This window comes from Patiria miniata, unplaced genomic scaffold (genome assembly GCF_015706575.1).
Source record: "Patiria miniata isolate m_02_andy unplaced genomic scaffold, ASM1570657v1 HiC_scaffold_20, whole genome shotgun sequence".
Taxonomy (NCBI): domain Eukaryota; kingdom Metazoa; phylum Echinodermata; class Asteroidea; order Valvatida; family Asterinidae; genus Patiria; species Patiria miniata.
Window position 1 is genome coordinate 732,229 of NW_024037059.1, and position 13,202 is coordinate 745,430.

Genomic DNA, 13,202 nt, shown 5'->3' on the forward strand with positions numbered 1-13,202 from the left:
TGTAGAAAACAACTGCGACGACCTGCTGCATGTTTTCCAATCAGCATTAGGATTACAAGCACCAGATCACTTATGAAACAACATCAAGAAGAAAATATGTGCTTATATATCATTTATTAATATTATCTACTCAAGACTCAAATTACTTGAAGAAATAATGAAAATCACCCTTATTCGAATAGTGATTGAATCTATTTCACTTCTTTTTTTCTTTTTTTTTAATCTAACACTATATTATAGGAATGCTATGCAACCAAGTAATAAATGCAAAATGTCTGGACTACGGCAGTACAATCCAAAAGCATATGGGCTGTAATAAACCATTCATGTATAATGTAGAATAATTAACCACCTTCAGTCTGAGGCTATTTAGCAAGGTAACGATCTGTTATTCTCTTGTATCTTGAATTTTAAAACTGAAAAGTACCTGATTATGCTAATAGTGAAATAGTGATATGAAGCATTCACGAAAGTCCACAATGTGTTATTCATAAGATGGAATTTGCGTCTGGGTGATATATCTTAGTTTACCGATATTACCTTTAATTGGTATCTTTACTTACATACATGCTTATTTGATTTTCTACGGGAGGCTTGTGATGTTGACTTTTCTGCAATATATCACAATGATCTTTAGCTCTTTGTCATGTATTAAACTTTAACAAGCAAAAACCCTATCACCTATACTAATAAATAACTCTTTGCCAACATCCAAGTAATATGTAGGTACCGGTATGAGTGTGAGACTGGGGAGGACTGGGAAGGCCTCAAACAAAGCTGTTTGCTTCCAATTTACCAAAGTCCTTTAATTAAAAAATAAGATCGAATATCATCTTTACCACTAAACCACTATAATATTATATAGCCAGTCATGGGCTCTATTTGAGTTACATTCTGTGACTCCTAAAAAACCTTGGCACGAACAGTGTAAGAGTAGTCGATAGCCCACAACACGTCTTTCACGTAAGCCACATGATACAAGCCGTTGACACCTGTTTCAGTTTGTCCCCAATTACTCCCCACTGGACTTGCAGCCGTCATCCCATTACGATAGAATATTTCACTGGTGTAATTGGCACCATAGACCTTATCATCTCCTGCGCAAATGTAGTTAAATACCCCTTGGACATCCGTCCACTTTGACCCCACTGTGTTAGTTTCTGGGTCGCCATATGTACCCTCACGATACCAAACTTTCCTAGTCAAGCCATAATTTAAACCCCACACACCCGATTTACCCGCTGTTATTGTATCTAATAGCACCCCACTCACTGTCTTCCACTCAGTCCCAGCAATATTGGTGTTACTTGCCCCTTCACGGTACATTACCTTCTGAGATGAAGACAGACCCCACACATGACCCTTCTGAGTAACAGTGATCCATTTTATCTTTGTATTATCAGACAATTTCACCCACTTATCGCCCCGAGGCTTAGAGGCAGTGATACCTTCTCGATAATACACACCGTAGTATTGATTGATCGCCCAGACTGTACTGTAACCCACGCTAACTTGCCTGATTTTTAACAATTTGTCGTTCGGCACCCCGAGCCATGCATCTCCCAAGCTTTTCGGTGAATCGTAGGTATTGCTGCGATAGAATACAGAATAATATATATTAACTACCCAAACACCACAACGACCAACCGACATGCGAATAATATAAGTCCCGCCAACGGTGGTCCAGTAAGCAGCGACAGCAGGACTATCTAAGGCTTGGGCCTCCAGAATATCAGTTTCCTCGGCAACCAGATCCTCCTCCATTCTTTGGCAGTGTGCCATCATCCCGAAGGCAACCAACAAAACCATCGCACGCTTCAAACTGTCAATTAAATACAAAGCAAAAGGGTGAAAATCATGAGAATAATATGGTAGGCCCTATCACTAAAATCACTTATAAAGGTCGTAATACTTTAACTTGAACTTTTTGTTATATGCGTGCGCGGTGTGAAGCTGCAGAGAGGCTGGAAAATTATTTGCCCAACATAAAATCAGAAGCAAAGTTTACAAACATTAACCTGGTGTACTTGACTGTAGATTATGAATAGTGACAGATTGTTTTTAAATACTTTGAATAAAGTCCTTCTTTCTAAACAGCAATTTTGTTTCTGAATTAATTTGACCAATGCAGTCTTAGTAAAGCCCATAAGCACGGCCATTAATGTTAAACAAAAATCTAACTTCATAAAACCCACCAAGTAGGTACCATGGTGACAGTTGATCGTGGATAAGACTTGGAAGCAGTCATGACGTTTCTGCCTGTGCATGAATCACATGTAAATTGAAAGAAACGAAATTGATAGATGCAAATAAAGTAACCTAACACCTCCAAAAGTAGTGTTTTCATTTCAGAAGGGGAAATAGTGCTCAGAAAAACTGAACTGGCACAAATTCATTTCGGTCACATTTGACTTAGCCCGGCATCTGTTGTGTTTGGGCAAAAGTAGCAAAAGCTTGAATGTCTAATGTCAAAACAATGATATCTTGATCGATTTAATACCGTCAAGACCTAAAGGACTTTTTCTTTGGTCCCATATATAATCATCATGTAGAACTACCCCAAAAATCGTCCATTTGTAGACTTGCCTGAATTTACTTCCCGTGTTCAGCTAATATCATAGTCATTACACACGTGTACACGTACATGTACTTACCACTATTTGCACGTTGTCTTTCTGCGTCGTCAAAGGTCTTTGTATCTAAGGTTTCTATGCTCAGCGAAACAAAGAGCAACTCCCTGTCTTTTATCCCTTTCTGTACTCATAAATCATTATACTTTAATAAGCACCAAATTATATTGATGAAATTAGAAACAAATCGTTTAGATTAAAAAACAATTTAAAGTCGTTACCAGTACCAGTCGATATCCTTTTTCCATTACAGTTTTAGAGACCACTTTACTTTTTTATTTTTGCATTTAAATAAATTGCCCATTTTGACGATCAATCCTCTAATTACTTTTTTCCTACAACTTTTATACCCTTGTCTCTTTCCCACCTATTTGCACATTAAAATTCTGAGCAGCACAGCTCTGTGGAATTACTTCCTGAAGTGAGGTGAATTATTTGTTCATCAAATGTAAGCTAGTTTCAATGTCAGCGGACTATCGACTGATTTTATAGTAACCCGTAAAATTCCAACCAAAATAGATGCGTAATGCGCCCATCAATTGTTTCCCCTACCCCCCCCCCCCCCCCCGGCCCCCTGGCTTCCCAACCCAAAACGTGGGGATTGTCACTTTTGAAGTGACAAAAACCCCACCCTCGGGCAAAATTTAAGTGACAATCCCCGACATAAATGCCCAAAATCCCGACCCTGGGGCATGAAAAACGCGACCAAATCCCGACATCGGACCTGGGGCAAGGCGGGGCGGGGGGGGGGGGGTGATAGGCGCATAATGTGGTGAGATGTACCCCTTAATTGAAAGGACAAAAGTCCATTTTAAGTAGAATCATTCAAATCGAGCCGTTTCGACATTGGTTTTCATGCTCTGAAAATATTGATTTTTTTTTAGGGGGGGGGGGACTCGACTTTGTCCACGACTTTCTTTAGTTGAATGAATTTGAAATTGCGTGTCTAACGACCGCCACTTAAATGTCTTTGTGCTGCTGCTACGCTGCGCGCGTATTAAATGGCAGATAGTTAAATTTTCTGACGAGAACCAGGCTGACGTACTAGCCAGTAAATAGACCCAACATTGCCTACGCCGGCCAAATAACGATTTGTATGACCTCAAATTCTCCAGTATTTCTGCATTTTGTGGGCCTTGAACTTGATGGTTTGTGGAAAGGAGGGTAGAAAGTAGAAACCGTGAAGAGGACTGCGAGCTCGTATTTCTGTGAAGTTCGGGTGAAATTGGGACCAAAAATTAATATTTTGCAATGAGCGAAGGCGTTCTTTTTCAAAAGGGCGATGGGCTTCAGAACCACTTTTAGGTGTGATCCTCTTTGGACGGGTTGAGAGGTTTTTTTCATAATTTTTGGAAGTGAGGGTGATTATCACAGAGATCTATGGCAGTTCATTTACTGGTCTGCAATCCAGGCCGCTTTCTTTATCATGATTATGGTACAACTGTTGAGGGCGCAATTCAGACTTTTGGTAAACCACGGATCAAAGGGAGCTTTGTCGTTATACTTTTGAAGTGCAGATGTTTCAGTCAAATAAGTTTATAAATAATTTTTATCAATGTATTTTCATGATGATAACCATTTCCATCGTGTTAAAGGTTGTCATATTAACACAGTGGATAAGTTGGGTCCCCTCTGACAAACTCGTAGTTGCTTGCTGTTCAGCTTGGAAGATTTTAAAGTCTTTGAATGCTTAAATTTATTCAAAAATGAAATTGTGGCTTCATTACTTTAGTTATTCAGTGGCAGAAAACGGGGTCCGATACTGTGATCTGGTTTGAGTTTCCTCGTGATCGTCAGAGACTGGTAAAAACCATGAAACAAGCCCCTAAAGCCTCAGCCGGAAGGAAACAGAACCACGGTTTGAAAAATACCTCATGGCCACGCGGCTCCTCTCAGAAAATTTAAATGACAAAAGATATTTTAAAGAATCTTCATAGTTTTGCATAAGTTGTCTTTATTCAAGTCGGTTTGGAACATCATTCAAGGTCGATTTTACTCGAAGGGCAAACAGCAAGGCAGTGCAGTGATCCTGCCAAGGCTTTAATCGAGACTATCAGCACTGCTGCGCGCGCCGAAAGCTTTGAATTTCTATACCACGTGTTTCCCTGGTATACATCAACCTATCGTTGAATTTATGGCAATCCGCCAGGTACCACGTACCGGCCGTCATCGGCCATTTTATTTTTTTTCGCCTAGACTGGGAGATTTGAAACGTTTCGTCATCCTATTTTGGAAACCTTTTTACACCGTAAATGACTTTTATAAGTCTTCAAATTACAATAGTTTGATGAATTAATGGTTCGCCAACAAGGTGAGTGTAGAAATATACCTTATTTAATGCTAACTTTGTCAAAAAGTTATGATGCAAAAATAGCCACGTCAGCTTCGTGAGGCGCCTTGAAAAGCCTGCTTGAGGTTGGGGGAGGGGCGTGGCGTGGCAATACGAGGGGTGCCTACTTTTTCGGGTTTTTTTGGTGATACTTTTTTAATGTTGGGCTAAGTTTTTAAAAAAATATTCCTAGGATCAGGAATAGTCAGAATCTTTTGGTCTGGGAACCGGACTACCACTGGGCCTGCTCGTGCGTCCTGCACGCGTGATTGACAGGTGAACGATCTGCGCGAGGGCATTGTTCAGTTGGACCATGGAGATAGCTCCACGGTTGGACCAAGTTGCCAAGAATGGTCCAGAAAATGTCGTAAATTACGCAGCAGCTGGGCAACTGACACTGGCAGCAGGTTCTAATTTTGTTATTAAGAGGGTAAGTGTATTTTTAAAGCATAAATGAACTGGGTTTAAAGTCGCAATGTGGAAATCACTTTCAAAATTTCGGCGAGTCAGATTCCAAGATGGCGGACGTGTGGCCTATGTTTACGGAGGCAGTCCAGTAAACTGGCCACATTATGGGGCTACATCTTTCATTGAAAAAAAAACTTTTTCATTTTGCCGACGCGCATGGCTACGGCGACGCGCGCGCATACCAGAAACCGGAGACTTTTTTTTTTGGCCTAATCCTTACTTTTAGGATTAGGACACCTCTATTTTTTACGAGTTGTGTTCAAAACTGACTTTTGCAGATGTCTGTCCAGTACCAAAGTGACTTTTGCAGGCTAAAGCAGTCTTTTTTCTTCATATAAACTCATGTTAGTTGTAATTTTGAAAGCACTTTCAAAGAAAATGTGACTTTCCTACCTTTTTTCGCAGTCGGACGTTCATGTTGTAGTTCTCACAACACAGTGAAAGCCCTACATAATGAAAGCCCGATGCTGATTGGCTGCTAAAAAAAAAATAAGATGTTTATTTTTTTACCAGCCAATCAGCAACGAGCTTTCATTGCATCGAGCTTTCACGTTTGCCATCTTGGTTTTTGAGTCTGTTTTCTGGTTGTCATGGTCATCTTTTACCCTTGAATTTCCCTCATAAATCAAAGCCCTGCCCTTTTTCCACAAAATTAAACATACTGATATTCAAGAAGGTGTCATTGCCAATTGTTCAGATATGCCAAGAAGTATCAGAATGTCAATTTTGAGTGTCATTTAGTCAACTGTTTTGGTGAGTCTTTCCCTTCCTATACATGTAGGAACGGGGTCCTAAAAGTAAGGATTACCAAAATATATATATTTTTTTATATTTGACCGTGAACCGGTTCCTGATTGTTTTCAGTATTGTTCCCGGTAAATATTCCATACTGGCTACCTGACGTCAAACACATCAATTTTCACCTCACCTTGTGATTTCACCCAAGAGGAATCCAGGAAGCTCTAGAAAAGCACAAAAAAAAAAAATTAGGCAAAATGTGTTTTTAGAGCATATTTTGGATGCACATGTTTGCAGAACTAAGTTGAAGCAGCCAGTCAAAACTGATTTAAGCGTCTGGAAGACAGCTGTACGTTATACGCATGACATCGACAACCATGACAACGCATGAGCCGGCTAATGATAGTGCAATACGTCATTATGAATATTTATTTTCTCATGAATATTAGTTTATTTCAATGGATACTTCAAATGCGTCCAAAGATTGATCATTGCAACAGTGATCATGCGTGGCCAAGCGGTTAAGGCCAAGGATTGAGGACTTAAATAGGAATAAATGAAATGAGAGGGTGAGAGTAGGGAATAACATAAAGGATGCAACTTTTGGCGCTTGAAAATGAATTGTGCACAGGGTGACAAGTGATGGCCAGATGTGGGAATCTTTCCAATACGGTCATGAATCAAAACAAATGTTTGGATTCAGTTTGGAAATATTCCCAAATCTGGCGATCACTTGTCAACCTGTGCACAAACCCTATGGGATTGGTCTGAAACTCTGTGTTTTCTCAGTAAAAATTCAAAATGTGTCCCTTCTAATTTAGACTTTTTTACGACATTATCACTTTCTGATGGCTGAAAGGTCATTTAAGGGAAAAATACTGATGGCCAGATATGGGAATCTTTCCTTCAATTTAATTTTATAATAAAAAACACAATTCTCATTTTTGGAGGCAAAAAAAAGTTTCAAAAACATCGGTAGTGCAAGAATTCCAACTTGAGGGGCATTGCCTATGAGGCAGGCATGCTATACACTAAGCCATGCATTCACTAGTATTTGCTTGTTTTTTTTTCAAAAAAAACCCCAACTACTCTGAAAATGTACATTCTTATTGCATACATTTCCTTTTTTTTACAGAACTTGTTAATACTAAATCATGTTTTCTTTGACTGCAGCGAATGTGGAAGGAAGCATATCTCATCTGAAAGTCTGCCTGTCTGTCTGCCGGAAGAGACTGATCTTTGCAAACCTCCAGACCAGTGCCTAGACTCGGCAGGACAGGCTGGATGACCATCACCATGGTGACTGGGATGACCTTAAGGGTGAGTCAAACCAAGAATACAACCTGCTCCATCAAAACTCATCACAATGTGCACCAAACAACCTCCTTTGTAAATGACCATAATTCTCTCACTTGATTCTTGTGAATTGGAGTTTTGTCCTTGACATTCTGATTGAAAGAAGTTTGATACTTTTACCTGACAGCATCCTGGACAATTCATTGTAATTTGAAGAAGAAAGAGAAATGAAAATAATTTCTGAGCAATGGTCAGCACAGTCATTTTTTTTGAAAGACAGAAATTGATAGTTTCCCTTTCTGAGTGATTTGATATACATAAACATAAACAAACAAGAAATTCCATTTGTGTTAATTGTCACCCCACACCCACAACGTCACCGTAAGACTTTCGTGCTCACATTAGCCCTTGGAACAAATGCCCCAATGCATCGTTGCAACAGCTTTTATAAAGTAAACTTTTCACTTTTGACAAAACACCTTTCCCAAATTAAAATGCAAGAAAATATGAAGACTTTGAAGTACAGAGTTGAAGTTAAAATTTGTAAAAGCAAGAGTTATTTGAAAAAAAATTATCTTAAAAACCTTTGCTCAAATACATGTTAATTGATACAAGGTGGATTTCAAGGACAAAATTGCTTGTTTATATCAAAACTTTTTTCAAATCAAAACTGTACCATTTTTTTAAGCTAAAAAATTGGACTTTTCCCTTTATAAAATTGAAATGTGCTTCTTTATTTACTGCTTACTGCTGAGGCCAAAAACAGAAAAAAATGATATCGGTTGGGATTAATATTGTATTACTCTGTAATTTGTAATTTTTCCAACCCCAAATTATGACTAGTGTCCTGCCCACAAAAGAGGGAGTTTGCTCAAATGTTGTGGTTTTCATGTAATTTGAACTTCATTCTTTTTTTAGCTTACTGCGAGAGGTCTTGATAAATGACTCAGTTTTTTGTTGTGTTATTTTGCCATTTCCATTAGAAAACCCCACCCACCAAAAGGTAGGAGAAAATGGCTATTCAACTGTGTACTCTTGATTTATACCACAAGCCAACTGACTATCTGGTAAGCATACAGTGACTTTTATGTAGTAACCATTTGCTTGAGTATATGGACCTGCATTTAGTTGAGTTGCCTCTCACCTGTGAAACGCTGGAGCTAGTCATTGCACTGCAGCCACAGTTGAGACAAGACTTTCCCTTACTCCCCTTGGTGATTCGTGACTGGCTCATCACCGTACATTCCCTCCCCATATCTCCACCCTCCTTCCTCGCCCTCCTTCCCCGCCCTCCACCCTGCCCTCCATCCTGCCTGCCATCCCCTTTCTATCATCATTTGCACGCACTGGTCCATTTCTGTCTCTCTTTCCTCTCTTCACCTACACTTTCCTTTTGTCACATGCACGCACCGTTTCATTTCTATCTTCCTTTTCTCTTCCTCTTTCCTCTGTTTTCCTCCCTTCCATCTCTCGCACGCACCTTCTAATTTCTGCCCCTCCCCTTCTTCCTTTCTTTACTAACATGGGATCATGACAGCTACCTTCCCGGTGGTGATCCTGTTAAGGGAAGCTTTCCTGCTAAAGGGAAATTTCCTGAACTAAAGCTGTCAAATAGGGGATGTTAGTACACTGGATCATTTTGAACGATTATCAGCTTTAATATCCCTTTATAATGGAGATCGAGATGATAATTTCATGTTTTCCTCATGCAATTTCGTATTGAGACAAGAGAAAGTTGCCAAATTTGAAATACACTTGAAAAACATTCAGCTTGCTCCTGTACACTGTTTGCGTGTGCCCTCTATCTATGAGACCGATCCATTACAGTACACATGTCACGTGAGTGTTACTGAGTTTTCCACCAGCCCGAGCGCTGCATGAAGAAATTGTTTTGCACTACAAAAAGCTTGCAAAATAATCATCTCTTGTAAGGATTTTGACTTCAGAGACAGAGGCCTCATTCATGGCGGGCTAGGACCACAGTGGAGTGTTTGAAGATGACAAACCTGGTGAGAGTGAGACGGCTGTTTTGAAAATCAACCGCCATGACCGCACATCCATGACTACCACGTTCACTGCGCTCAAGTTTTACATGCATGGGAAACCAGTGAACTGAGATTTGACTGGTCTTTACTTTCAAAACCCAAACTTATTAGTTGCTCCATGAGTTGCTTGCGGTTCACTCTGTCTTGAACTTGAATTGCAAAGATGATGTTGATGTTCCTTGTACATGTTGGAGTTTAGACTGTTCAGACGATTTGAAAGGTTGCTGCTTGAACTTCTACAGTGGCAGTCTGCAGTACTTCTACTTCTTCTCTGGTACTCGGTAGAATTCACAAGACTTGATGTAATGCTGACAGACTACTTGACCATGAGCAGTGCAGGAGGTGCATAAAACGTGCAACTTGAAACTTAAGCGGTTCATGTGAACAACGCCATAGCTTCTTTGGGGGAGGCTCTATCTGGACAGATGCTGTCTACATAGATGGTACCTATTGATCTTCTGCCATGGGAACCAAGGTGCAGACAGGCAGTTCAGGATGTCTGTGAGGGATGAGGCACCATCCTGAGGTCTTCTCTGGCTTCTCTCAGGACGATTGAGAGTTCCGAACTGGTGAGTGTGTCAATGAATTCTTTGTAATAAACATTTATCAATATGACAAACATCAGAAAACTTGTTGGACCGAAGAATCATTGTCTTGTCGTTTAATTATGTCCACAAAAGAAAATTTTGATACCAGACTTTCTTATTAAAATGGTGTCTCTGATCCCTTTCGAACTTTCCCTGGTGATCTAAATGAGGACACACTCTGAATTAAAAATTATGATTAGCAAATTAATGAAGTTTGAATGTTTGTTTTAAATCTCAGAAGAGACTGACCTTTGCAAACCATGCTGAGGCTGGATTGGACCAGACCAGTGCCTAGACTAGGCAGGACAGGCTGGATGACCATCACCATGGTGACTGGGATGACCTTAAGGGTGAGTCAAACCAAGAATACAACCTGCTCCATCAAAACTCATCACAATGTGCACCAAACAACCTCCTTTGTAAATGACCATAATTCTCTCACTTGATTCTTGTGAATTGGAGTTTTGTCCTCAACAGTCCGACTGGGAGAACTTTGACATAAACCTGTCGGCATCCTGGACGATACATTGTAATTTGAAGAAGAAAGAGAAATGAAAATAATTTCTCAACAATGATCATGACAGTCATTTCTGAAACACAGAGGAATTACAAGTTCCCCTTATTAAATGATTACTGTGTGATTTGATATACATAAATGTTATTAAACCAGAATTTTATTTGTGTGAACCGTCAAAGAGAAATGCAATATTGAGATTGAATTATTTGCATTAAGTGTCCAGTGACTTTCATAGTGGTTTGCAAGCAGATAAAACTGTCACATTGATATTAAATTTATGGCTTCTTTTGTTGCAAACCTCTTACAGTATGGTGCACATGTTCTTAATTTGATGGAGCAGGTTTAACATTTCATATGAGAGATTTAAGGGAAAAGTTACTATGAATTGAAGCATTTTTCTCCAAACTATTTAAAGGCATATAGGATCATTTGCATTTGTCCCCAAATGAGCCTCCCACGTTATCATAAAATACTTACTTGGACTAATTAGCGATAGTAATGATACTAAACACCCCATAAAATTATCGTGTCTGACATGCTGTCATTTCAAAAATATCAAGAAATGTAGGTGATTTCCAACAAGCAGTTATTTGCATGTTTTTTTGGAATAAAAAGTGCTGATGAAACACAATCAAAAAGTCATGCTTGGTTTTTCACTGTTTTCTTACAAAGTGTACTATTCACTGAACTGAAACTTCAACAAATTAGGTTTTGAACACTCTTCTTTTGATTTTGAGTGATGTTATTATTGGATAAAGAAAATGCACAAACAGCAAATGATCCTATATATGCTTTTAACTGTTGCCATATAGTTTTCCGTGGCAAATGGTACACACATATGCCTACTCTATCATTGGTTGCTAGAAAAGATTTGTTTCATTTCCTACTGATTTCATTTTGTTTTAAAAATTCATGAGTTTGTTTACCTGATATCATTTGGTTCTGAAATCATAATATGTGAACATTTTTTGTCTGAGCATGTAAAATGTAGTTTCTGTCACTGCATAATATGCGACAAAAATTACAAGTTTTTACCTTTCTTTAATCATTGATGGAAAAGTTAAGTCACTTCAAATCTCTGAGCTGCCTGTTTTTATGAGGATTGAATATTTTGGTAAAGGGAAAAATCATTGTAACTATTAATGTTGATATTGATGATCATTTGCTGACATAATGAAGTGAAAATGTTTCTTGTTTCTGCAAACGATTTAGAACAATATTGAGATGTATGCTGTTATGTTGTAGGTGCCAGGCTACATCAGGATAACATGTAGCTGACAATAGTTGCAAAAATTGTTGCTCTCCTTTTAAATCTATGGCTAACTTTTGGCTTCTTTTCTAAATACTCAAAAATAATTTCAAAAATTCCTCACCCTATTTACATGTTCCTGCCCTTTTTTTCTCCACGTTTGCTAGACCTTTTAGTCCCTAACCATCAACTGAAAAAAAAAAACTTTTTAAAATCCTCTGCATATTACAGTGTTGCTATTCTACCCTTTGGATTCTACCCATTGTCAATCACGTGGATCACAAAATATGAACGATTTAAAGTTTGACAAATGATCTTCTTTAGCTAAGAATACCAAAAACCAAATGATGTACAGCCAAAGTCATCACTTTGGTTCACCATGTCTCAAAAGTCTTGGTTATTTAAATAAATGTTAGTAGTTGGTGCATGCTGTTAATTACAAAGTCCCTTTAACTCATGGCAAGTACAATGCTAGGGGCGTTCGCGTAGTTTGTCGGTCTTGTGCACATAACTTTATTACTGAATATCAGTGGTCGTTCATATTGTGACAGACCTGGTCATGTAAGCTGCTTGCTAGCCATCTCTGAGAGTCATCCCCTCCCTTCCTTTTGGGCAACCATTTCTTTGGTACTCTGCCCTCAGTATCTATTCTTTATTCATCTCTTTATGCCATCTTTCTTAGATACCTTTGCCTTCCATTCTTTTCTGATCTTATTTCAATTCAACAGTAACATTTATTTCCATCTAAAACAGAGTAAAAGAACCATGAGAACAATACGTTTCTATATAAAGATGGAGGCATTCTTTTAAAATCCAAAGCTTATAGGGGCATGCCTTACATAAATGCATTGGTTACCAATGTGTGTAACTGTAAGGTTTTTCATTTGTATTGTTTTGATTATTATTATTGAACAATAGTTAAATGATTTTCTATTTCTATATTCTGATTGAAGTATTGCAGTTATTACAATTCGTCTCTGTTTGCTGTTATTGCAGTTAACAATTTGCTATACATGTTCATCTCCATACACATTCTTCTTTGTTCTTCTGCCTTGGGTGTTCTTCTTAGTCATTTTCTAGACTAAACAGAAGCCACCCTCTACACCTTGCAATTACTGTCCTTTCTATTATTTCCTCATCCTGTTCTCCCCTCCAAAGAAATGAATGCATCATACTATTTTGAACAAATAAATGAATTGGATTGCGGTGTCCACTCCCAATCTGACTCTTTAAATGAAACAAACAATCATTGTTTTAAAATTGACAGGCTGTTAGGGAGATGAAAGAAACTCTCACCCTCCAAAATGTTCCACTAATGTTCAAATGAAGGATACCCAGCGCCT

At 38.7% G+C, this 13,202-nt stretch overlaps 1 protein-coding gene and 1 long non-coding RNA gene across 3 annotated transcripts; one reads left to right on the top strand and one right to left on the bottom strand.

Annotated features, from left to right (window-relative positions):
- Positions 1-226: 226 nt before the first annotated feature.
- Positions 227-2,704, bottom strand: LOC119728467 (tectonin beta-propeller repeat-containing protein 1-like). Of its 2 annotated transcripts, none has more exons than XM_038200720.1 (3): positions 2,655-2,704; positions 2,196-2,255; positions 227-1,822 (listed from the first exon to the last, which is right to left on the bottom strand). In XM_038200720.1, the coding sequence occupies exons 2-3, from the start codon at positions 2,246-2,248 to the stop codon at positions 904-906; spliced, it is 972 nt and encodes a 323-aa protein (XP_038056648.1). In that variant the 5' UTR covers positions 2,249-2,255; positions 2,655-2,704; the 3' UTR covers positions 227-903. The 2 variants fall into 2 exon arrangements, with proteins under 2 accessions (XP_038056648.1, XP_038056647.1); XM_038200719.1 differs by having other exon boundaries at positions 2,196-2,259; positions 2,655-2,698.
- A 5,731-nt stretch (positions 2,705-8,435) lies between these two features.
- LOC119728469 lies at positions 8,436-12,783 on the top strand. The gene is made up of 2 exons (XR_005271067.1): positions 8,436-10,075; positions 10,332-12,783. It is a non-coding gene; the product is annotated as an uncharacterized LOC119728469 (long non-coding RNA).
- Positions 12,784-13,202: the final 419 nt, after the last annotated feature.

Excerpts from the sequence above, each read along its gene's own strand:
- LOC119728467 (XM_038200720.1), bottom strand. The coding sequence starts at position 2,248 with ATGACTGCTTCCAAGTCTTATCCACGATCAACTGTCACCATGGTACCT. Across the intron at positions 1,823-2,195 it reads GTCACCATGGTACCTACTTG|TTTGAAGCGTGCGATGGTTT; the intron begins GTGGGTTTTATG and ends TTTAATTGACAG.